Consider the following 26,356-nt stretch of genomic DNA (forward strand, 5'->3'; position numbering starts at 1 on the left):
ACGTTGGGAATTACAATTTGACATGAGATTTGGGCAGACACAGACCCAAACCACATCAGTCTGCAAGCATAATTCTAGGAGAGCAACTGAGCTGAGAGCTTCAGCCACCCACTCTCTCCTAGCAGTTGGTGAAATTGGTGCCTCAGTACTGAAGAGTGATTTGGGTAGCCCACCAGAGAATCTGCTACAGCAACTAACCAGCTCCACTGGGTAGTACCAAAATAGGGTCACCATCTGTGCCAAGGGCCCCAGTTTGAAAGTCAGAACCAAGCAGTAAGAGATACTAGCTTGATCCTAACCAGACAGCAACCAGGAACTGTTCTAGGGCAGCACGGTCCCCTAAGGGGTAGAGTAGAGATAGAGAGACCAGGATCTGGTGACTCAGAAGAAGAAAAGGCAGGCACTAGAAGGAGCCCTACTCCTAGATGGACTCTGGGGAGACCCAGCAAGCTACAGGATAAGAAATCGAGACAAAAACATACACCAGCATGGCATGTGGGTAGGCACTTCAGGTACACTCCTGCCCCCCAAGTATTAATATTATTGGGTCCAGTATAGACAGTGCACAAGCCTCACCAGAGTCATGACCAATCCCAAGATCCCAACACTAGGGTGAATGACTTAACTCCAGCCCTAAGGAGTACAGACTGCTTCTATTTCAACTTTAACCCACAACTAAAGGGGTGGGGACCTGCAGATGGGATTAATGAATAGATGGAGGTTTCAGAGCTGAGGAAGCTGATGCAGTTTTTGGATTCCAACTGAAGCATTTGTTTCAATATCTATGGCAAAGGCACTTGGGCAAGGTGCCACCTGCATTGCATCGTCAATTTATTTAAAAACAAAGCTTCAAAACTGGAAAAATGACTGTGAAAATATAATTTAAGTAGCTACATAGTTCTACAGCCATATTTTTCACAGCTGTCACCTTTCAAGAGAGAACTCTCCACCCTGCAAGTTTAACCTCATATTTGCTCAGTAATCCTAATTCTTTACCACCCATCTGAGGTGCATAGTTGTGGTGTGTCACCCTCTTTTGCTGATACAGAAAGGGCTCTGTCCTTTTATTTTCTTTGCTATACGCATAGCTTTCATTCCTTTTTTGACCCTGGGCGGCAGAGCTGCTGAACGTCCTTGCCTTAGGCATTTTTGCCCTCAGTTCTCCTTGGCTTCTGCTCTATATCAAATGATATCAACTAGACCTTTCCACAGTAGTTCACAAAATTATTGGAATATGAGTATGCCTAACTTCAAAAAAAAAAAAAAGGAAAGGAAAGGAAGGAGAGAAGGAAGGAGAGGGGAAGGAGAAGGAAGAAAGGTAAGCAAGTAGGTAGTCAATACATCAAAACAAAACTTTTTTATTTTCCATTTGTCTCCCTGGTACAGAGGGTTAAGGTGGTCATATTTCTTCATTTAAGTAACATTATCACTAGTCTATTCAAACACCTCTCTGTTTTTAGTTATTTATTTGCTCTCATTCTCCCACTTCTGTTCCTCTCAACTCCTTAGATAACAATCCTAGTGTATGTTCATGTGCAGGAGGAGGTTAACATCTAGTGTTTTATGTACATTTATTTTAATTCTGCAAATAGTATATTATATCTCAGTAATTTCTCACTTGTTTCTCTCAGTTTCATGATTTGAAGATCCACCCATGCTACTCTGCGTGCCTTTAGACTCTCACTTCTACATGCTCTCCTAGTCAATTAGGTGTGCACTGTTCAAATTTTACCTACTCCCTCACCTAGTAATGGACACCCAGGTTGCCTCCAATCCCCTAATGCCCCAATGCTATGAAGAAAACGTTTGTAAAAGATTCCTTGTGCCAGTTTGAGACTCCGTTTGATAATTTCTCTCAGTGTATACACAAGTGGAATTGCAGGGGTTATTAAGATCATTGTTCACGTTGTTAAAAGTTTCTGGCATCATGGAAAGAATTATAGACGCATCCATTAAAGAGTGGGCACCTTCAAAGGGAGTACATTCAAATAGTTATTAACAAATCATAAAATTTATTAATAAATTCAGGAGACAGACACTTGAATGCTTAGGAACTGAGACCAACCAAAGACAAATCAGAAATGAAGATGTAATGTTTCTGAAATAAAAACATAAGTCAGTAGGGAAAATGACTGGATTCACAGAACTGCATTCTCCGTGTTGCTTCATGAGAACACTCTGTTGTGACAAGCACAGTGCGCCTGCCTATCCCCACCTCTCTCCCCATTCCCTGGCCCCCAGGCCTCTCTCTTGACCCAGTCACATCCACAAAGTCACCTGCTGTTCTTTTAGTGTCTCTTTTATAGGGGAGGCACTATTTTTACTCTCCCCACTGCTGCCTTTCCTGCTCTGCAGCATCAACATCAACGCTGCAAAATTTCAGCTTGCACCAGGGCTGCTTCTGTAGCCACTGGAGACTGCCGTTGCATGAGCTACAGTTTCTTGCACTCTGTCCGACCTTTGCTCCTCATCCCTCCTCCCTACATCAATCAAAAGCTCAGGCAACCTCCCGGTCAAATCTGAACCAAAATGCTCCTCTGGGAGTCACACCATGCTCCCATTTGGAGGAGGAGGCTGCCTGCTGAGAGACGCCAGCTTCTGGGCTCCATTTGCATGAATAAACAGCTCTGAAGGGTTCTGTTGAAGCTTTTATGTAAACACTCTCCAAAATATGTTCTCCACTGTATTATCCCCAGCAATAAAGATTCTGGAATCAGAATTTGGCTGTCAGTTTTATTGATGCTGCATGGGGTACAGTGGAATACAGCTTTCTCTTCTGGAAATTTATTGGTTTGGCAGTGCAGAGAGCAATAAAACTGTGTTTTTAATCAGGAAGCCAAGCGAACATGATTCCAGAAGAAATATAGAAAACAAATATGCCATCACAAGAAGACCTGTCCCCACACTGTCCCTGTTCTTCTCAGATCCTTTGTTAAATAAATTTAGATGTTGAACAATGTGCTTGGTGGGAATGACTTTGGGAATAGAATCAGAGACCAAAGTTGGATTATTTTCTCTAGGCTGTATCATTTCTAAGAGATTGTTGAGTGAAAATATTTTTCTAAAACGAAATTTCTGAAATTCCTCTGCATTAGCACCTAGGAAGGAACAGCTGGTAAACTGCTTTGTGGAAGGAATAGAGAGAATGTGACATGCTTCCTCTCAGGAAAGGCAAGGTTACAATGCCTGTCCCTCCACCTTGTTCACCAAGACAGTGGGTTAAGAATAATATGCTTTGGCCCAGTATTGCACAGGGAATGGGTGTCTGGAGTCATTCTGCTTGGTTGTAACCTTGTTCAGTTTACTTAATCTCTTTGTGACCCAATTTCTTCTGCTATCTAAGGGAAATACCCACCTCATACCATTGCTGAGTGGGTAAAATAAGGTCACAAATGGTGTATAATTCACACAGCAGCTTACACCTGCAGCAAGTCCCTTCTAGGACTGTAAGAAATCTTACTTTCATCTGCCCATCATGGAGGTGTTCTTTCCTAGCAGCTTAAAACAGTCTTTGCTGCATAGACATGTTAAAAACAAGACAGCATCTCTCACCTTTGTTCTCATATTCCTGATACACACTTCCCATCTGAAATATCCTTGTCCTCTCTCTTCTTCTCTGCCAGTCCTTGGGCCAAAATATTAAACTATTGTAGATGCTCAATAAACATGTTGGTCGCATGTTCACCCCTGCCTTGCAGTTGCTTTCTCCTGAGTTATCTTCACCTCCAGTTCCTTTAGCATTCCCACATCATCCTATGCTGGTTTTAGATTTCTGAGTGTCACTCTTTTCTCAAATCTCAAGTACAGCATAGCTTTCATTTCAATTTCAAGAATACTTAGATTGTTCCTGTGGGTAAACGTGAATTCCTGAAGGAAATGATCTCATAGACATTCCCCCCAAGTGACATGAGATGCCCATGTGAGTTAACCATAGGATTAAAGTTGTCTGTTTGGAATAATATTGAAATAGGCTACCTGAGAAAGACAGTAGAGATCAAGACAGGGGCATGTTCTTAATGAATCTTCTGTTCTCCTGCCTGCATAATTTCCAATTGTATTTTCATCATTCATTTCGCCACTCTACTCAACATAGTTTTTGTCCATCTTCCCAATCAAGTCTATAGGACCACTCTAGAACTATTTAACTATATACTTGGTGCCGAGCCTTGTTCTTTACATGGATAATCCTGATTAATCATCACAACAATGCTGTGAAGCGGGAATTATTATCACAATTTTACAGGCAAAGAAACTGAACTGGAGGGCATAAATAACATGCTTAGAATCACATAGCCAAGTAGTGGGAGAGCGAAGATCTGATCCCAGGTATGTCTGATCTCAACATTCACAATCTTAACCACAAAACTATATACTCTTTGATAAAGACCAAGAATAAGTCATGGCACATCTCTTCATTGATATGTTAGAATCCTCAGCCTGAATCCAGCTGTTGGAAACACTGAAGTCTCTCTGTCTCTCTCACACACATACACATACACACTTAATTCATGAACTTTAAAGGCACCGAATCATAAATCTTAAACTCTTGGATTTCCTTTTTTTCTTTTCTAGATCACTCGCCCACCTCCCTGTCAAAGTGATCCCATCTCAAGCTTTCAGAGGACTTAATGAGGTCATAAAAATGTAAGTTACTGCATATCAAAAGACATTCATAATTGAAATAATGAATTTTTTCTAAGAGAAAACACAGTTGAAAGGGGATAATTTTTCTAGGAGAGAAATTGTGTTTAAGATACTTGAATATTTTTCCTTTGTAATATAAATAATAACTAGAGATTGCTGAAGAAAAGATATGATTTTTAAAAATCATTAAAATCCAGATAATTAACCTTGCTTCAAAGAACTGAATGTATTTTATAAGTGATAATATACCTTTTAAGCAGAAAAAAAGATAGATTCCAATCATAAAAAGTCTCCTTCTGCTAGAACAGCTATTCTCTTGTGTCACATTTTTAGATAACACCCACATAGAAAAAAATGTGTTAGAAGTTTATTGTGCATCAGAAGATAATCTTTATATCTAAAATATAAGTATATGACAAAACACAATATTTATAACTATACTGATGAAAGGCACTTATCAAAAGTGTAAAGCACCCTGATAATGCTGTATGATCTCACGTTTATTAGATGTAACTTCGATCATTCACCCCTGGGTTTCAGCTTCTAGGACCAAAGTTCCCATGCTTGGAGAGACAATATTCTCAAGAGCCCAGTATTCCAGCATCTTTCTTAATATTAGCCTGAGTCAAAGGACCTCATGGCCATTGAGTTCTTACAGTGCATCTCTAATCTTAATCCACTGGACTTTGGAAGTAGATGTGCATTTCTAAAGAAGATGCTACACTATCAATCCTAGCTCCTTGTGGAACCTCTATTGCCCTTTAGGGTATTGGTAAGCAATTAGAATATTTAAAATAATTCTTCAAGAATTAGTGCATATTATAGGAAATTCACTGCAGGCCATAGACATGTGAGTTTACTTGAGCCTAACCCATGCTCTTCTGCTCTCAGGTTGGAATGTTGAGTTTTGATAACTTTTAATACATTAAGACCTCCTACTGAGAAAAGCAGCTACAGTTAAATAAGCAAACTGTTAGGCAGGAATAAGATGAACCAGCCCAAGAGCAGTCCATTCCTGTGTTGTTCAAAAAAGATGTTAGCTATCTTAAGCTCTGCCTTTCTGTGGGCTAATGCTCTCATCAAGTCTGAAGTCTTCAGTGAGTCTTAACCTTAGAAATAAGCAAACGTACACTTTGTGAGTTTGAGACATTTTTCTCAACTGGCAGAAAATGGTAGCTTATGTTGGGATTTGACAGAAACACTGACATTACCTACATGCTTGCAAATCGTATATAACAAAGCTGGTTCCTTTATTTTTGTGTCTTTTTCAAAAACACCAATTATTCATTACTCCATTCACTTATTCATTCATTCATTCATTTGTACTTTTAACTCTGTGTTAAGCAATATGAAGCCACCAGGGATTCAGAGGTGAATAGAATATATCCCCTGTCCTCAATTTGCTCACAGGTGAGAAAAACAGACAAGGAAGTAGATAATTATAATTCATGATGGATATCATGTGCAGGAGTTGACTACCTTGCAATAGCCTCAGCACAAGATTTTGAGAAACCAAGGGTTAAGAGTTTGAAACAATTCAACCCATATTAAAGCTTCACTAGAGTGACAGAATTAAGACCCAGAGATCCACATCCTAGTCTTGAACCTTAATGTAAATACTATTTGCCTCTCCTCTCGGGGCCTTAATTTCCAGAGCTGTAAAACAAAGGAATCTGACTAGATTTTCTCAAAGGGCCTATGTAGTTCTAACAATCTGTGGCACTGAGTCAGAGATAAATAAGAGAAAAATCTGTCACATAAACAGGGGTTACTAAAACTTGCATTTCAACTACACCTGGGTTGTAGGTGCCCATCAGTGCTCCTAAGGGGAGATGTTAGCACTGTATGATGTGAGGACAATTTATACGTCCCTGTTTTTCTCAGGGGGACACAGTGGAGTCCCCAGTTGTTGGTCACACATACACAGCTCCTTATCATGCAGACACAGTCATTTCTTTCATGTTTCTTTCTCTTTTCTCCCTCCCTCTCTTCCCTAGTGAAATCTCTCAGAGTGATTCCCTGGAAAGGATAGAAGCTAATGCCTTTGACAACCTCCTCAATTTGTCTGAAATGTAAGCATCAGCTAATAGACAGTTTATTGCTGTACACTATTACCCTCGCTGGCTGGAGCCCCCTTGGTATTTGTATTCAAGCATCCACTGCTTGGAATCCAAGAGGAAAAGACTACAGCAATTACTAGGTCTGGGCAGGCACTAATTTTTCTCACTGCAGTGGCCTGTAGGTTGCTATGGTGACAACTGCTTCTCCCTGGGAGCTGTATAAACTCTGAAACATCACAACACAAAGATAGAAATCAAAATTGACATTGTGAAGTCCTGCCAAGTAGCTCTTGCCTATGGAATAGAGGGTATGGAGTACTTGGGATAGTGGAAAACTTGGAAAAGAACTTAGAGATCACAAATTGGTTCACTGGGGGCTGTCTGGGTACATTCACTCATTCAGTAAATGTCTCTTGAATACCTACAATATAAAAGCTGCGTAACAGGCATGTGTGTGTTGGGCTCGTTGGGTTTCATTGTTATTGTGATGTTTTGAAACAACCCTTGCCAAAGTCTCATTTTTCGCCCAAATCACAAAAAGGATAGGAAAGGACTGGCTCAATTCAGTTTTTTCAAGTGATAAATCTGTGGCCTAAAGAGGTTAACTAACTTGCCCGACATCACACAGCAAGTTAGTGCCAAAGATGGAATTAGAAATCAAACCATGTGACTTCCAAACCAGGACTCCTACTGCTGCTTTGTGTGGTCCAAACCTGAGCTTCCAGAAGAGCACTCAAACTTCACCTACTTTGGAGTTTCAAAAGTAAGGGAAGGGAAAAGGCATCAAACATTTTTTGAGCTCTTGTGCTTGGCATTTTTTCTATGTTGTGTCATTTAATCCTCACAGCTACCATGCACAGTGGAGGTAATTATCCCTTTTGTTCAGGGGAAGTAATGGAGGCTTGGAAAGGCACAGAAACTTGACCAGTGTGACACTGTAAACCAGGGGTATCCAGTCTTTTGTCTTGGGCCACACATAAAATACACTTATACTAACAATAGCTGATGAGAAGAAAAAAAAAAAAAAGGCCTCATAATGTTTTAAGAAAGTTTACAAACTTGTGTTGGGTTGCATTCAAAGCCATCCTGGGCCGCATGTGGCACACAGGCTGTGGGTTGGACAATATTGTTTTAGACCATGGCAGGACTGGGATCCAATACCAGCCTGTCTTTCTTCAAAGCTCCTGCATTTTCCACTATACCACAAGGCCCCCCTATAAATGATCCAATGAATAATTACCTAAAGAGAATAATTAATTGGTAAGTACATGAGCAACTACCATGTGTCCAATACAGGGCCAAATGTTGCTAGAATACAGAGGAGGTAAAATATAAATGTCTACCATGAGATAACAGTGTAGCCAGGGAAGTGAGACTACTCACCAATTACGGAGAAATCCAAAATAATGAGTAAGTGCAAAAACATAGTCTGAACTTAGCTGAGAGGCAGAATCACACATAGGGCTCATTTGTAGATGACAGTCCTGTTCCAGACCTGGAAAGCTGCAGTTTTAACAGACTTCCCAGGCAATGCTAAAACACAACTTATATTGAGAACCACCAGGACAGCTAATGATAAATAAAGCTTCTCGTGATGCAAAGCAACATTTATCAACAGAAAGAAACATGAAGCACTCTCACAAAAAGTTTATGGATTCCCAAAGAAGGCCCTAAAACTAGCATGCTAGCTCCATGAAGGCTCTTTTTGCTTTGTTCACAGCTGTAGTCCCAGCATGTAGAACAATGCTTGCCACATGTTGTGCCCAATAAATGTTTGTTAAATGAATGAATGACTGGGCTAGGGTCAGGCCTCAAAAGTCTTTTATTAAATTTCTTTTAATTTTTCTTTTCTTTTTTTTTCTTTTTTTTTTAAGATACAGGGTCTCACGATGTTGCCCAGGCTGGCCTCAAATTCCTGGGCTCAAGTGATCCTCTCACCTCCTTTCCACATAGCTGGTACTACAGATGTATGCCACCACACCCAGCCCAAAAGATGTTTAGAGATAAAAGTCCCTTCCATCCCATCCACATAAGGCCCTATATGGCCTGTGATTGCTTGACTTAGTTGTTGTAGAAATAATTTCAACAAAAAAATCACTCACATCTAAGAATGAAAAGGACTGAGAAGATGGAAACAGGTACAAGTGGTGGGTAAGTTAAGTGTGGTGGAACAAGAGTCAGGAAAACTGAGTCATATCCAATTTCTTCTACTTCTCAGCTGTGTGACTGAAGACAAATCATTCAGCTTCCTAATTACAGCAACTATAATAACTGTTGTTAACACTAGTTAAGGCCTTACTGTGAACCAGACACATGTATTTATTCACCAAAAACAACACTATGAGGAAACCAAGACACAGAGAACTTTAAGTGACATATCCAAGGTGATATGCTCAGTAAAATCCGAATGAAAAACCATGCTGACTCCAGAGGCCATCCTCCTAACCAATACGTTACATTTTCTCTATAGAACAAAGGAAGTATCATTTCCACAGGTGGCTGACACCTGGATTAAGAAACCCAAAGGCATTTACTGGCCTTTTATTGGCTACTTTTTATAGGGTCACAGTCATTAGGGGAATGAGGGAGTTGGAGGGGAGGGATAACAACACAGTGGTATGTGACTGTACTTTTATACTTTGCAAAGCCCTGCCTCTACCTACTCTCTTACTCAAAACCTACTAACCTGTGAGGGAGGAAAACTATGTAATGTTATTATACCAATTTCACAGAAGAGACAGTAGCTCAAGGAAGTTAGGAGGCTGGGCATCATCACATAGCAAATTATCTACAGAATGAACATAAAATCCCCTCATGTAGAAGCCCCTGGCCTTTGCCCTGTGCCATTCCACAGACTGGTGCCCCTCTATATAACTGCTCATGTAGTTGCCAGCCAATATGAAGAGGACCAGTTTGCTTACAAGGGAGAGTAGGTAACTTGCTCATCTCTCCTGAGAGAGGAATCTCTCATCACCCTCAGCGTGCGCGGTCCACAGTGGGACAGAATCTACTCGGCCAGGAGCCCTGGATGTTGGTGCTATCTGAGGTTGGGGAGAGGGGCAGGAGGGTGCAGAGGCAGACTCCCCACTCGGATCCTTATGCCTGCCTCTTCAGAAGCTTGAGAGCAGTGCTTCCTGGAAATAGCGAACCGGCTCTCACCAAGCCATTTCCATCCCCAGAGTCGCTAGAGGTCCTCCCAATCATATAAAGGTCCTTTGGCTGATGCCATTTTCAGCCAGCAACTTCTGGTGACCACGATCTCACACATTCCAAATAATTCACATCTATTAAACAGCTGCCTTTTTTCCCCTCTCTCTTCACAGACTGATCCAGAACACCAAAAATCTGATACACATTGAGCCGGGAGCATTTACAAATCTTCCCCGATTAAAATACTTGTGAGAAATTTTCCTTTTTAAGCAACTGGGGAGGAAAAGATGGGCATCTGATGAAAATCAAAACAAGGAAGAGGTTGGGAAGATTTTGTTTAACCATATATGTAGCACTATTTGCATGTTCCTCTTCAGCCTTCTGATTTAAATTTAATTGGCATTTCTTGTCAGCCACCATGTTGGGTGCTTTTGCATACAAGTGATTCCCAACATTTTATCTGTCCTATACACCTGAAAAGAACATCACTCCTTTGCAATAATTTTCAGCATTGACAATGAGCATGGGAGATGGAGGTCATAACACTTTAAAAAGGGTAAACCAGAATCTCTAAGGTGAACAGAGACTAGGTGAAAGGGAAAGTGGCAATTCTGATTTGACTCCTATCACTGGTTGAGAATTACTCATCTCCTTTATCTCATTTTTTTCATTTGTTCACTAAATAAAAACTTTTTAAGTATTGCCTTAAAGTAGACATCGTGCCATGTAAACTCAATCATTATTTTCTACTTCCCATTAACTCTATCTGTTAACATTAGAAATTGAGTTCCCCTGTAGCCTGCCACAATCATTGCCTTGCCAGCAGTACCAAAATTCCTGAAATCTATGGATTTATCACTATGGATCTTCTCACATATCAAGTCATCCCTATTCACAAAGAAAAATTTAAGTCCCCCTAGCACAGACATCCTCTCTTTCTTCTTAAATTTCATAAAGTCTTCAGAGAATGTAAAGTCCACCTCCCATCACTGCCCAGAAAATAGGAAAACGAGAGAAGGGATATCTCTCTGCTATTTCACGTCATCAGTCTTGCTCTCAGGCCTTCTACAAAGCTGCTACTGGAACTGGCATAGTTCCTTTGTTAATTCTAACACTGAACAATTCCAGACTGAGGTGTTCTGCTTTCTCAAACTTTCAGGAAGTCTACAGGGGACATAAGCATACTATAGCATCAACTACTTTGGAAAAAAAAAAAAAAAAAAAAAAAAGAAAACCCCAGAACCAAATTTGGCCACTTATTATCTAAGAATCATTGTCTTCATTAAATAGTATTTTAATCCAGAACTGTGATATTCTCTCAACCCAAGTACACATTGCAGTCTAATCCCACACTGCTATCCCCAGCTGTAGATAGAGCAGAGATCCAGTATGACCTGGGCTTTTGGATAAGGAGGACAAGCAGAGAGAGCCAGAAGAGAAACCTGGCTTTGTTTCATTGTCATCAGGATGGCAGACAGTTCACATAAGTTGTCCAGAGCCCATGACTGGTGAATCTAAAACTCGGTGGAAATCCAGATGCATAGACTCTGAAGGAGCCCCGTTCTTGTAATAAAATATTCTTCAATTTCACCTGTCACTTAAGCTTCTCTCCTCTTCAGAGGCTAAATAAAAGGTGGGATGAAAAGAAGAGCCTTGAATAGTTCCAAACACCAGAAGAATGTTTAGTGATTTCAATGAGATGCAAAGAAGAACTTCCTGAATTGTAATGCAGTTAAGTAAGGGAAGATTTTTAATAATGAGCAATATGGACTTATAAGATTAATCTTCTTGAAGTATTTGAATCAAAATCTGCTCCAAAATTTAAGGATACTTTCTAGAGCTATCAAGAGCATGTAATAAACTAATTACCAAAAGGAAATGGAATACAATACAGTAGGAAAATGTGATTGATTTAATAAGAAAATAAAGGCTGGAAATATAAATGAAAAAGACCTTTAAGTTTGGTCCCAGTCCCCAGATATCTAAATAGGAGTCATTAGAGCATCTTTTCCCATAGCATCAGAGACTTCTGAATTCCAACAATCTTTCTCAGCTAAAAGTAGTCCTGATAATGCCAAACTCAATATTTTTAAATTTAATGTGACAGTCATATTTTCTAAGTGCCTTTCTACTCCCTTGTTATCTGTATGTCTTAATAACAATCTCTTTTACCCACTCTCTCCCCACACCACTACCCTGTCCCTAATCACAGAAGCATCTGTAACACAGGCATCAGAAAGTTTCCAGATGTTACGAAGATCTTCTCCACTGAAATTAATTTCATTCTGTAAGTAACAGGCTGATTGCTATGCATAACAGTTTCCTATTTGCAGCTAAAATTTGGAAAGTAAATATTTCTCATTTCTTTCCTCAAGGGAAATTTGTGATAACTTACACATAACCACCATACCAGGAAATGCTTTTCAAGGGATGAATAATGAATCCATAACACTGTGAGTAAACTCCCAGATTCATGTTCTGCCATACAGCCTCCTGCTATTCTCACTACTAGGTTGAGGTGAGCTCTTTCTCGTGTTTTACCACATTCCTCACTCACTGGTGACATTCTACCTGACCTAAAATGCTAAGGGTGAAGTGAGTTGTATAAGATCACAGCTGGGTCATATGTTCACATGACAGCCAACCAACCAATTCAGTTTAAAGTTAACCAAACAGGCCCTAAGGATTTTTAGTGACTGAGTTTCAAACTTACGAAATTGTTCACTGCATTAATGAAGAATGATCTAAGGCTGGGAAGAGACAGTCTAGAGAGGAGTGGCTTTCCTGGCTGAAAAAGAGCACAGAAATTTCAAGATTTCAATGGAGGAGAGATTGGAAGGATATTCTCCAAATAGGAAAAGTAGTTGATCAATGGACCTTGCTCTGTCTCTCTCCTTTTTGCCTTCCTCTTGGGTCCCACTCACTTTTGTTTCTGAACACTATCTATGCCCATTCTCTCTATCCCTTAATACTTAAAAGTAATGTGTTTTTATTTTACAGTTACTCATCAGTTACCAGGCTATCCCTTTCATGGTGTTTCCTAAGGCCTTACTATTCAAAGTATGGTCCATGAACCATCATCTTTAGCATCTTCTGAGAGCTGTCTTGCATTGCTATAAACAACTACCTGAGACTGGGTAATTTATAAAGAAAAAAGTTTAATTGGATCACAATTCTGCAGGCTTTGCAGGAAGCATGATTCTGGTATCTGCTCAGCTTCTAGGGAGGTCTCAGGGAACTTAAAACAATTCTGATGGAAGGTGAAGGGAGAGCCAGCACCTCACATGGCCAGGAGCAGTAGAAAGAGAGAGAGCAGGGAGGTGTCACACACTTTCAAACAACCAGATTTCATGAGAACTCTATGACGAGAACAGCACTAGGGGGATGGTGCTAAACCAGTCATGAGAAACCACCCCCATGATCCAGTCACCTCCCACCAGGTCCCACCTCCAACATTGAGGATTATAATTTGTAATGAGATTGGGTAGAAACACAGATCTAAACTGTATCCTCTGGTTATAAATAGCTCACTGCAGACCTACTAACTCAGAATATGCTTTTTACAAGATCCCAAGTGATTCACATGTACATTAAAATTTAAGGAAAACTGCACTAAGGTAACTCAATCCATGTTCTTCACAGTACACTTGTCTGACTTCCTTCCCTCTGGAATCCCTGCCATACATCTTCACGTAGGAGCCTTCCACTGCCCCACCATTCAGAAGCAGTATCCTGGGCACCATGTCTCATGTGTTTGTTTATTTATTTATTTATTTATTTATTGAGATGGAGCCTCACTCTGTCACTAGGCTGGAGTGCAGTAGAGAGATCTTGGCTCACTGCAACCTCCACCTCCTGGGTTCAAGCGATTCTCCTGCCTCAGCCTCCTGAGTAGCTGGAACTACAGGTGCACACCACCAGACCCAGCTAATTTTGTATTTTTAGTAGAGACAGGGTTTGACCATGTTGGCCAGGATAGTCTCGATCTCTTGACTTCACGATCTGCCCACCTCAGCCCTCCAAAGTGCTGGGATTACAGGCATGAGCCACAGTGCCTGGCCTCATTTCTTTATACCTAAAGCCCAGTGACCGTTATTTAATTCTGTTCCTCAAATCCATATCCCTCTCACTCTTTCTGCTTTGGTTACAGCCCATGGCAAAATTGTGATGAGGCAATAAAGGAGCTCACCCTTAAAGAAAAGACAAAGAACATAGATTGGAATGACTCTGAAATGAAGAGATAGATGTGAAACAAAAGAAGAGACCATCTCAGAGGACTCTCTTTTATATCACTGGATTCTAAAATTGGTATCCATGGTACACTGCCTTTGTATAGTATACACTGCCTTTTGCATAGGTGTAATTTTACATGTATAATTGTCACGTTACAAAGCTGTGACCATGTAGCTTCAGCTCAGATTACTGCAATCAAAAGAATACAGAGCAGCAACCACAAGTCATTTCAAAATAACCTATACTCTTTACTTGTAACTCTTGAACAATGGGAAGGAGACCCTGTTGATCCTAGAAATATTTCTCAACAGTCTTTCTACTCCTGCCACTTCCCTCACACACCACAGCTCTACCAGCTGCTTATAAAGTGTTTTCAACTAACCACTGCATAAAGGATCTGGAACTACTCATTCATCATGTCCCCCACCAAAAATAAGGTATTCACCAACCAAACTCCAAATGAGGTGGTATCACATGCCTTAGGATTTGGGATCTTTCATGTCTCTATTGAGAACACAAAAGACGTAGGATTAAATTGATGTCCTGGAGAAGTTCATAATCTCTATGAGGGGAAAAACATGAAAGAATGAAAGAATAATACAAGCTAGTAGATATTCACTATGAGAGTGTGTGGTACCTAGAAATAAGATCTTAAAGAAGTCCTCTTGGGCTGGGAAAGTCAGAAGAGGCTTCGTAGTGGAGCTGATAGACTTGAATTAGACCTCATAGAATCAGTAACATTTATACGGGTAAATGTGATAATAGCAGCTAATATTTATGTAGCCCTTATTAAATACCTGCACTGTTTTTAAGTGCTTTCTAAGTCTCATAGCAACCTTATGAGGTAGGAACTGTCGACCTTACTTTTAGATGAGGAGATTAAGGCACCAAGAGGTTAAGTATCACTATCCCAGGCCAAGATTTGGACCCAGGCAGTCTGGCTCCAGAGTCCTGTTCTTAACCATTATGTGGTGCCACATGCAGAGAAAGGCATGTTCTCTCTCTTGGAAGGAATCCAAGTGAGAAGACAGCAGGAGCAAAAGCATGGCAGGAGGAAAACAGAGTGAGGCTTACTTCTTGGGTGTAAACATGCTGTTTAAGGAACAGAAAGTAAGTTTAGATAACTGGCTGAGATGGAGAGGATGTTAAATTGCAGAGACTTAAATGCCAGGACAAGGGGACAGGCTTGGAAGTAATGCTGAAAAAAAAGTAATAAAAGAATCCACCCAATAAAGTAGCCTTTATTCAAAGATCACAAATATCCACAACTCTTTTAGATTTTGACCTAAATCTAAAAATAATCAGGGAGCAATAGGTACTCTTCCCAAGTAAATGTACAATGATGGGAGCGAAGTGAAGTAAGAATGAAAGGGCAGAAGACATGTAGGAGGGTGAAGAAGAAAATGAATGTTGGGATAATCCATAAGTAACTATGAGCTCACACGACTGGGCCACCCCACCAGACTCCAGGAGTAACCAAAGATTCCTTCTCACACATCATACTTCAGAATGTACACAGAGGGCTTCACTGTGTTCTTGTGACAGGGCCATTAACTTACGTTGGTCATGATTTTAAGAACAATAGTGCATGCCTGTAGGGTGTAATTGCCCCATTCTGAAGTTAATAAAGATTGAGGCTCCATGTCTCACAGAGAGCCTGTGGGACACTGTAGTTCCGTCCCCCTTGCCATTCTTGGCCCTTCATCTGGAAGGGGAGTGATTAGTCACTTGCCTGGCACTTGTTCTCTGCTGAATGGGCCCTTCTATAAGCAAAGGGTCATGTGGGGCACACTGCTGGAAAAAGGGTATTACACTAGAGAGGAAAGCCTTCTTTTCTCAGCTATAAAGTTCAACTCTCTAATTAGAAAATAATGAAAGCAAGCCTTCTCTTTTCATTATTAGTGGTACTTGAGATTTTGCTTTTTTAGAACCTGTCTTGCCCTCCCCCTACCCAAATCGTTACCAACTGTGAGCTCATTTAATGAAAACAAGTGAAGCCACTTGGTGCTGGAGAAACTCAGTGGCGCTAATGCTAAAACTATGCATTATGCTCTTATGTCCCTTCATAGCCACTTTGGTTGTTTATTAAATCTCCTCAAGAGGCCACCGTGAAATGCCCCTCTTCCCCAAATAAGCAGGATTTAGCTACACTACCTTCAAAATACTCTACATGACTGGTCATAACAGTCTCAGAAAAAGAGACAATCTTGATTCACATCTTAACTCCACAAAGAAAAGGAAAGGTCACGGCAATTAATTTTCTAAGACCCTACAGAGAAGTGATGTCTGGAAAGGCACAATGATTCCAGGCTGTACTCATGATGAGCCACAGCACATAGGCTGCTGGGTCTCTCTACTGTGTTGAAATTGGAAGCCTGGGCTTCAGTCCTGGCTCTGTGTCTGACCAGCAAAGCAGCCTTAGTCAGGTCATAGTCTGACATGCTCACTTTGACATGCCTCTGTCTCTGCCCGTTCCATGGGATTACTACCTCCTTGTGTGAATCAAATCACTTTGTGTCAACTATACAATCACCACAATTACAATTAGTCACAGTTAAAGGCTCACACATAGCAACCTGGAGCAGACCAGCTGTTTCAGACCATCTTGAAAATACCACATCTTATCATCTCCTTTTAAATGGGTCTTTTTTTGAAATTTTTAACTGACAAATTGAGGCACTTTCCATTTTTTTCATTGACAAATGTAAAGAACAGTATGATGAACACCTCTATACACCTTATGTAGATTCATCACCTATTAGCAGCTTGCCACACCCACTCCATCTCTTTGTATGTGAGTATATACCACTCACTACCCTTCAGCCAAGCCATCCAAAAGAAGTTGATAGACATCATGACATTTCATCCCTAAATACTTGAGCATGTATCTCCCTAAAACATAGACATTCTATGTAACTACAGTGCCATCACACCTAAAATCAACATGAATATAATATTATCTAACCTACAGTCCGTATTCAAATGAAAATGTCTTTTATAGATTTTTTTTAAACAATCAAAGTTTATGCATTGCATTTTTGCTGTTATTTCCCTTTGTCCTCCCAAACTCACCTCCCACATCTCCCCCCATCTCCTGAACTGTCCAGCTTCCTTTCTCTGTTCTGTATGACATAGGATCCTTTGAAAAGTCCAAGACAGTTGTCCGGATTCAGCTGACTATATTGCCATGACTAGACTCAGGTCAAGTATTTCTACAAGAACACTGCAAAGAGGTGCTGTGTCTCTCCCACTACATCAAACTAGGAAGTACATTATGCCCCACTGTCCCACTACTTGGCTGCTTGGTTAAGGCAGTGACTGCCAGATCTCTATTGTAAGAGCACATTTTCCTCTGTCATTACTAAGTAAACTGTGATAGTACACTTTGAGTTTCTGTGACTATTCAGTTGGCCAACAACTTTTCATCCAATGGTTTCAGCCTCCATTGATTATTCAGTTGTTACAAAATGGTAGTTTTTACATGCTATCATTCTTCTACATTTATTAGCCAACAACCTTCTTCAAAGAAGATGCCTCCTTTTTTCCTCTTTTCCTCGTTCTCTCTTGGTCTGTCGCTTTTTGAGTATCACCATAGAATGTGGATTTTTCAAAAAACTTATTCAACATATTAGAATCCTTTAGTGTTATCATTCTTTCTGATACCTGTTACTGTTTTTATTATTACATACAGTAAAGTCATATAAGTTGACATGAACATGGCTGAGGTAGAAGGAAACATGAAAACTCAGTGCTTCTGAGAGGCAGGAGGCACAGCCATACAGGGAGAGGGATCCCTTGCTATAAAGACTGTGAGCCCCCAGAAATGGGGGGACTCTGATTCATAACTAGGGTTACAGCAGCATAGACAGTTACTCATTTAACCATTGCCAGCACATCCACTAGAGAAGTATCTTCATACATGAGAAATTATTCAGGAAATCATTCAGCTGTAAAAGGACTTCAGCAAAGTTCCATACAGGGAAAGGGAATTCAGGATTCCTTTTCTTTATAATGCTGTTTGTATAGTCATTTGATAAAAAAAATTTGCTTACAAATATACCACCATATTTTCTAAAAGATATTTTCTAAAATGGTATGCTTTGCCTTTCAGCAATGGGGCTGCTTTTTTGAGACCCTGAGTATCTGTAAACATAAATTAAGCTTTCTTCTTAGAAATCATCCAGAAACCAGGTGATCCAAAAGGAAACTATAGAAGAATGTCTGATACTGTTCATATTAGAACCCCAGAAATGCTTTTAGAGCCCCAGGAATATTTGGAGTTCATTATAAAGCATCATTCAGACCCAAAGTATCATCTGTGATTAATATCTAAAGCCCAAATCTTATTTTGAACAAAAAGGTGCCATTCTGTCTGTTTGATTCACAATTACTGGCAGTTGAGTAAAGAGCCTAGACGATGCTTTCAAGTTAGGTACAGCTATTGTAATAGAGGAGAAGCTGGGGGAGGTGAAAATCTTCATTTTTGTGCCTGTGACAAAATCCTCAAAGTAAAGCAAAGGAAGCACGCCTTATTTAATTCTGACACCATGATGTTTTGGAAAAAAGTTATCTGAAGTGACTCTCCAGATGTTTTTTTAAGGGCATTAAAAGCATTGTTCAAGTCTGACAGCATGAGGTCTCCCACTCAGATTTGTAATTTCTCCAAAGTAAGGAAGCATCTTTTTTAATCAAAACAAGGCAGTGCATTCTATTGTGTGTGACTGGTAAGAACAGGGACAAGAGCAACTGAACAGTGGGCCACATTTTTTGGAAAGTTGAGACAAGCAGGACTGAGGCTATTAAAAAATAAATAAATAAATAAAAGACATCGAAAATGCCTAAAGGCAAAAAAGTCCATGATACTAGCACAGATTTTTAGGTGTGTGAGTACATCTGGGCAGCCCAAGCCACTGACCCGACTTGCTCTACCCAGAAAGAGAAAGACCCCCTACCTCAGTAGAGAAAGATGGTAGTTCAATTAAACAAGATGCCTGCATTTGATAGAAATCCTGTCCAGGGCTTGGAAAGGGAGACCCTTTCCCTCTGTTCTGGCCAGAAGGCTGGAGGCTACTGCGAAATATAATAATTATAGGACCAACACATTTAGCATTTATTGTGTTCCTTATAAGAAGAGAACCGAGCCGGGCGCGGTGGCTCACGCCTGTAATCCCAGCACTTTGGGAGGCCGAGGCGGGTGGATCACGAGGTCAAGAGATCGAGACTATCCTGGTCAACATGGTGAAACCCCGTCTCTACTAAAAATACAAAAAATTAGCTGGGCATGGTGGCACGTGCCTGTAATCCCAGCTACTCAGGAGGCTGAGGCAGGAGAATTGCCTGAACCCAGGAGGCGGAGGTTGCGGTGAGCCGAGATCGCGCCATTGCACTCCAGCCTGGGTAACAAGAGCGAAACTCCGTCTCAAAAAAAAAAGAGAAGAGAACCTACTTGTAAGTGCTTAACATGTATTTACATTTTTAGTCCTTATAATAGCTTTATGAGGTTGATACTATTATTATATTTTCAGATTAGGAAATTAAGCCACAGAGAAGGTAAGTAACTTGCCCCAAGTAATTCAGATTGCAATGTAGCAGAGCCGGGATTCAAGCAATTAGGTTCAGTGCCTGCAGACTTAACCACAAGGGTACATTTACAGCAATGACATTGTTAGTGTAACAGAAAAGCATAAAATCCTAACATGTATCAAAACAAGGATCGGGGTAACATGCAACCATGAAGAGTAATGGGCATCTAGACTACTGTTAGCAGCTTTGGTGAAAACAAAGCAAGGGCTGCTTTTTCTTCGACTACACATGTAGTGCCATCACTTAGAAGGTAGAGAAAGCAATTCAGGGTCTAGACCAGGCGTCCCCAGACTTTTTACACAGGGGGCCAGTTCCCTGTCCCTCAGACCGTTGGAGGGCCGCCACATACTGTGCTCCTCTCACTGACCACCAATGAAAGAGGTGTCCCTTCCTGAAGTGCGGCAGGGGGCCGGATAAGTGGCCTCAGGGGACCTCATGCAGCCCACGAGCCATAGTTTGGGGACGCCTGGTCTAGACTCTGGACACAATTCTAAGCAACGACCATCTGATTTGCCCCACTGAAACGATGATAACAGTATCATCCTATGATATACCCTAGGGCAAGGGTTCTCAAACTGGCATACTGAAGGCTCACTGGGAGAGCTTGTTATAAAAGTGCATATTTTTGGATAACACTACTAGTTTCTGATTTAATAGGTCTGAGTCTACATTTTTGACAGGCAGCTCCAGGTGATTCTAATTCATTGGATGGAGGAGAAAGCTTTGACAAATACTGGGCAAGAGTCTAAGAAATCAAATTTAAAAGGGTGTGATTCCTTTATCTAAAAGAGACAGCTTTAAAGCAATTCAACCCCTAAAAGGCAGAAGACTGCCAAAGAATAATATCTTAAGTGCAAAACAAAAAAGAATTCCAGTGAAATGGAGTTGCTAAGGAGGCAACAAGGTTGTGTATAATTATACAAGACACCGGATATCAACCCTGTACCTAAGTTCTCAGATTCTGCAATATATAAGAAGAGAACTATTGAAAGTGGCATCCAGTAATCCAATATGGGAGAGCTAGTATGTGAAGCTGTAAACTCTGAAGAATTTCAAAAGAAGCATATGAGAGCATGGGAAGCCCTGGAAGCCTCCCACCCCGGGGTTGGGCAAAGCTGCTGCCTTACCCAGGCTATTGACTGAGCTAGGTACCAGGCATTCTGTGAGGCCCCAGGGGGTTAAGAAATGAATTAAATATGCTCTCCTGCCCTCTTTGAACTGAATCTAACAAGGAGACTTAAGAACTATTTTGTAATTTCTAATTATATTTTCTGAATTTCAGAGTTTAAATATTGTACTTCAACATGAGTCATACCTTTATTTATATATTGGTTTGTCTCAGCTGTGTTATGGGTTAGTGGGAGGAGACCATACATACCTATATACAGAGAGTACACACATGCTATTGATATTACATGCATACACACACACCCCCAAAGTGAAGTTCCATGCTCATTTTATTTAATAAAGACTAGACAGGCCTTGTAGACAACAGCTCCCTGGAGCAGGAGCAAGTGAAGCATGTTTCTGAACCATTTGTCAAGTCATACCGCATAGGCTGTCCCTGGCCAGCTTCCAGCAACCCTGCAAAGGGAAGCAAGGGTGTTGGCAGATACAAGGAGTTTAACTTTACATCATACCACAGCCCTTTTTCACGTGGGTTTTACTTCATCATTGACAAAGGACTTATACAAATATTTCCATCTAAGTCAGTAGCTTTCAAACTTGTTTGGCTACGATTTATGGCAAGAAATTCATCTGACATACTCCCATTTGGTCATCCAATTCATTTAATGTATATTTACTGTAATACTCCCAAGTGCCAGGCCCTGTTGTAGATACAGGCGGATATGTTCTCCTGGAGAAGGTAAACAATAAACAAGTAAAATATAATCAAGAGTCAGATGATGATAAAGCAATGGAGGAAAAACAAATGAGGGAAGGAGGATAGGAAAAGTAGGGGGATAGGAAATTGGTGTTTTAAAAAGGGCAGCCAGGAAAGGCCCCTGTGAGAACATGACATGGACTACAGTCCTGCAGGAAGAGGATGAGTAGGCCATGAGGACATCAGAGCAGGAAGAGTAAAAAGGATCAGCAAAATCGATGTGCTGAAGTAGCCCCAGCCAAAGCATGTTCCGGTCACATTTATGCCAGTTGTGGGCGTTAGACGAGTCACTTTCCCTCGCTGAGCCTGTTTCCTTCTTTGCAAAATGAAGATGTGCTGCTTGATCCTCTCTAGACACCTTTTTGCCTCAAACATTTTTAAGTATCTGTGTTCTAAGGACCCTCTTATGTCTTATTCCAGGTAGAAGTATACATATGCGTGTGTGTGCGTGTGTGTATTTATAGGTATATACCATAAAAATGGTGGGATAAAATTTCATAAAAATTAACAGCCTAATTACTTGCAAAATGCTCTAATACTTTTCATTCTTTTCTATGCAGTTTTTTAAAATGCTGGTTACACCCAAGTAAATTGATTCACTATCAACTAATATTGTTAAAAAACTGTTTACAGACATTGAAATCTTGGTTGTGGAGCCAAATTTCACATCGGCAAAACTACCTACTCATCCAAGTAAAAAAAAAAAAAAAAAAAAAAAAAAAAAAAAAAAAACTGGCTCAGTGCTGGAGGCTGCCTCTGCCCTCAGCTTTCAACACCCAGAAAACCCATATGCCCACACAGTCCTGCAAAACCAGAGGAAAGGCTTAAGTGTTAAAACAACTCTGGCCTCAAATCCCAGCTATGCCACTGTTTTCCTTTGACATTAAGCAAACTACATAACCACACTGAGGCTTAGGTTTCTTGTCAGAATAATGGAAATGATGATAAGGATTAAGTCATAAAATACACACAGAGTGGCTGATGAAGTATCTAGCACTTAATTGAAACTTCATAAATTGATGGTGGTGGTGAGGATGGAGGTAGAGATAAACTAGAGCAAAAAGAACAGCTTCATCCACCAAGGCCCTTAGAATCTAAAATGTTAAAGAAACAGAACTAGATATTATAAATGCCTGCAATGGTCTTAGTAATAATTGTTACAGAAGGAAGAATGTGTGTTTCCAAACTGTTTCTTTCAGTTTCTTCCCATTCCTAAACCCTCTCCTCCCTCCTTCAGCCAACTATATGGAAACGGATTTGAAGAAGTACAAAGTCATGCGTTCAATGGTACGACAGTGATTTCGCTGTAAGTATTTGCTTATATCCCCAGCTCAGGAATAAAAAATGAAATATTATTCTTGCTACCAGATCACATTCAATCTTCAGCAACTAACTCAGGGCAAAAATAAACTTTCAAATGGCTAGCCCTCAGTGTTTCATGCATGTTACTAGGCAACTGGGTGGCTGGAAACCCCAGAGCACCCTGATTCCAAAGACAGATGCAGCCTGGATACATTGAAGTTGACAGTTTACTGAAATATTCAACACCCTACTTTATGCCTCCTCCAACTCAGTGCCTCCCTCTCTAGCCCCCTCACTCAGGTTGATGGTGTGTTAGAGGCAGCACAATTTCAGAAAGAAATTCTTCCCTTAGCCCCACTGCAAAGAAATCAGATACCACCACCATTTACTAGCCTAATCAGCCACAACAGACCCACTCAGAGAGTCCCATCTCTGTACTGCTAGTGCAAGATGAAGCTCATTTTCCACAAGGTAGGGAGATGTGTGCTTTCACCACACCCTACTCAGTTCTTCATGTTAACAGCATTTCACTCAAGAAGAGCATCGCCACTGTCTCCTTCATTGCTCTCAACCTTTTTCCTTCTATGGATCCTCTTCTAAAAGAGTGGCACGTTCACAAAGTTTGTGGGGCTGGGGACATTTGAACCATAGCAAGTAAAGGGTGAGGTGACAGTCACCCTACAATTTGTGCATAAGAAAAACTAAGAGCATATGAAAAGTTCAATTAAAGCCAAAATTAAGGAAAATAAACAAAAGGCTTTTAAAATAATTAAGTTGTATAAACCATGTAAACCATGATCTATAATAATGCTTCTCAAACTTTCACACACCTAAGAAGAACCTGCAGATTGTTAAAACACAGATTCCTGGGTCCTACCCCCAAAAACTTTGCAGTAGGACTAGGTAGGGCCTGAGAATTTGCAGTTTTAACAAGCTTCAGGAGATGCTGATGCTGTCAGTCTGAAATTGGGTAGTACAGTCTAAAGTTGGGTAGCACAATTTACTACAGTGTGCTATTCATTATTAATTATAGATATCTAACCAAAGACTCTTCGTGCTATATAGTTTGGTGGCTAAGAGAATAGACTTAAGAGACACTGATGGGGACTCAAACTCCAGTTCCACTATTTAACAGCTGGTATGACCTTCAGCAAGTTACTTAACCTATCTAAGCCACAGTGTCCTCATTCATAAAATGGATCCACTAATAGGCTTGTTTTTTTTGTTTGTTTGTTTTTTTGTTTTTGAGATGGAGTTCTTTGCTCTTGTTACCCAGGCTAAAGTGCAATGCCGTGATCTCAGCTCACTGCAGAATAGGCTTGTTTTGAAGATACCCCCACCAAAATGAAAAGATCTGTTTCATATCCTCAGTACTTAACACAGTGCTTGGCATATAGTAAGTGCTTACTTATTGTGTGCTATATAACAGAATTAATTATGGGTAAACCATTAAACAAGATTATATTTCTATGTGCTTAGCGCAGCATAGTAGCATGTACTAAGTGTCCAAGAAATGGTAGAATTTTTAAAGTTGTTCTCCTATCATGGTGTAAATTTGCCCTCATGTTCTTGTTGACTTGATGACTTAATGAAAGGTTCATTAGCAAGAACCCTTAAGTTAATGAAGGGTTCAGTCTGGCCAATTGAATCGGTTTCTGCCAAACTTAAATCAGAGGCATTTAGATAATCTCCTGACACAGTCCTCTCAGATGCCTCATTCCGTTATTCACTCAACAAATGTTTACCAAGCATCAGCTGCGTTTGAAGAAACATGCTGTATTTTGAGTGGGAATGAACATGGTTAAGTCCTGGTGTTGCCCTACAGGAGCTTACAGCCTAGGAGGAAGCATCTCCAAATGGTGTATAAACTGCACATTAAGTACTAACTAAAACAGAAGGCAAAGCATGAAGCCTCCCAAGAGAGAGGTGAAGTCCTCTGGGATTTCAAAGACAAGAAGAAAGGAAATTATAGAAAGCCTCTGAGAAAGGGGGGGCTTTGAGCTGGGCATAACTTAGGCAAAAATAGAGGGAAAATGCCTTCCAAGCAGGGGTCAGCAAGAAGAATGGTCCAGAGGAGGAAGTATAGGATGTGTTCATAGACCATCAGATAGTACTTTCTAGATGTGAGTTAGGGACTAAACAGGAAGGGCTTTAGATGCTGTAGTAAAGAGTTTAGACTCTTTTGCAGAAAATGAGAAGCCATTGAAAGTTCTGAGATAGAAATATGAGATGAGTGCTTAAAGAAGGTTCATCTGTGAGTAGGAAGGATGGAAGGCTGGAAGGGATAGGGCATGGCTAGAGACACAAATGCCAGGGTCATCTGAATGGAAGGGATGGCTGAAGTCCTGTGTGGCTGAGGTTACCTGAACAGGGGAATAATAAGAGAACTTAATATTAAATTAAAGGGAAACAAGATGAACAAGAGAAGCAAGAGCAAAATAAAGGAGATGGGAGGCAAAACAACACAGTATGTCTGTGTGAGGTCAGAAAAAACAGAAATATAGGAGGGAAGATTTCAGGTGGTCAGCAGAATTTCAGCTGTTACAGAGCTGCCAAAATGGGTATGAACTGTGAAAAGTCCAATTCGTCAACATACTGTATACCCCATATCTCACTGTTGCAAGAAAGAGGAAACCAAGAACATGAGTCAGTTTGCCAAGAACAAACTTCATTTCATTCAACAAACATTTATTAAGCACCACTGACATACTAAGCACTGTGTTAGGCACTGAGTCTGCAATGGTAGAGCGGACACAGTCCCTGCCCTTATGAAGTTTCTGTTCTATCAGAAGAGACAGACAAAAAAAGCAATAAATAATAGACAAAATTATTATAAGAGTAATATGTACTATGAAGGAAATAACCCATTACTGAGATCTGAGAGAGTATGAGGGGTGACCAATTTAGGCAAGGTACTCAGGATGGCCTCACCGAGGACATGATATTTAGGCTGAGCCTGAAGGATGACCAGGGTTCCACTGTGGCAGCAGTGAGGGGGGCATGCTACAGAAAGAGGGAGCAGATGTGCAAAGCCCCTGAGTTGAAAAGGAACTAAGTTGGTAAGTTCCAGGAATTAAGAGGCCAGTGTGGCTGGAGTATCTTTAGCAAAGGAGTGACTGGTGAGGGAGGAGATGGAGCAGGATTGAGCAGCCATGGGAAAGGAGTCTGAATTCTCTTCCAAGGGTAAGGCCACCCGTTGAAGAGTTTAAGCAGGGAGGGAGGAGCAGTCAAAACTGTCAAGCAAAATGGTCATGCTATACATTCAGCCCTTCCTCATAAATAGACCTGTTCAAAGTTGTTCAGAACACAATGATCCTGAAGTCCTGCAAAGTTCACAAACACCTGACTTACTAAGCAGCAAGGGAAAGACAGGTGCAGTCCCAGAAGGTTGCCCTGAGGCACCCAAGGTGTCTGGGAGTCAGTGTCTTGTTCACAGAGTACCCAGCTGGGAAAGCTTTGGTGGTGCTTGTGGGTTCTTCCACTGTGCTTCGAAAGGTCA

General features: G+C 40.7%; 1 protein-coding gene across 1 annotated transcript in view; it reads left to right on the top strand.

Annotated features, from left to right (window-relative positions):
- The window catches only part of LOC101042120 (lutropin-choriogonadotropic hormone receptor), a 64,933-nt gene that overhangs the window by 13,562 nt on the left and 25,015 nt on the right, over positions 1-26,356 (top strand). Inside the window, exons 2-7 of the mRNA XM_074384829.1 lie at positions 4,573-4,644; positions 6,642-6,716; positions 10,028-10,102; positions 12,067-12,141; positions 12,230-12,307; positions 22,793-22,861. Of these exons, the coding sequence (XP_074240930.1) occupies positions 4,573-4,644; positions 6,642-6,716; positions 10,028-10,102; positions 12,067-12,141; positions 12,230-12,307; positions 22,793-22,861 (444 nt within the window). The remainder of the gene's footprint in view (positions 1-4,572; positions 4,645-6,641; positions 6,717-10,027; positions 10,103-12,066; positions 12,142-12,229; positions 12,308-22,792; positions 22,862-26,356) is intronic.

The sequence above is a fragment of the Saimiri boliviensis genome, chromosome 1 (genome assembly GCF_048565385.1).
Source record: "Saimiri boliviensis isolate mSaiBol1 chromosome 1, mSaiBol1.pri, whole genome shotgun sequence".
Classification (NCBI taxonomy): domain Eukaryota; kingdom Metazoa; phylum Chordata; class Mammalia; order Primates; family Cebidae; genus Saimiri; species Saimiri boliviensis.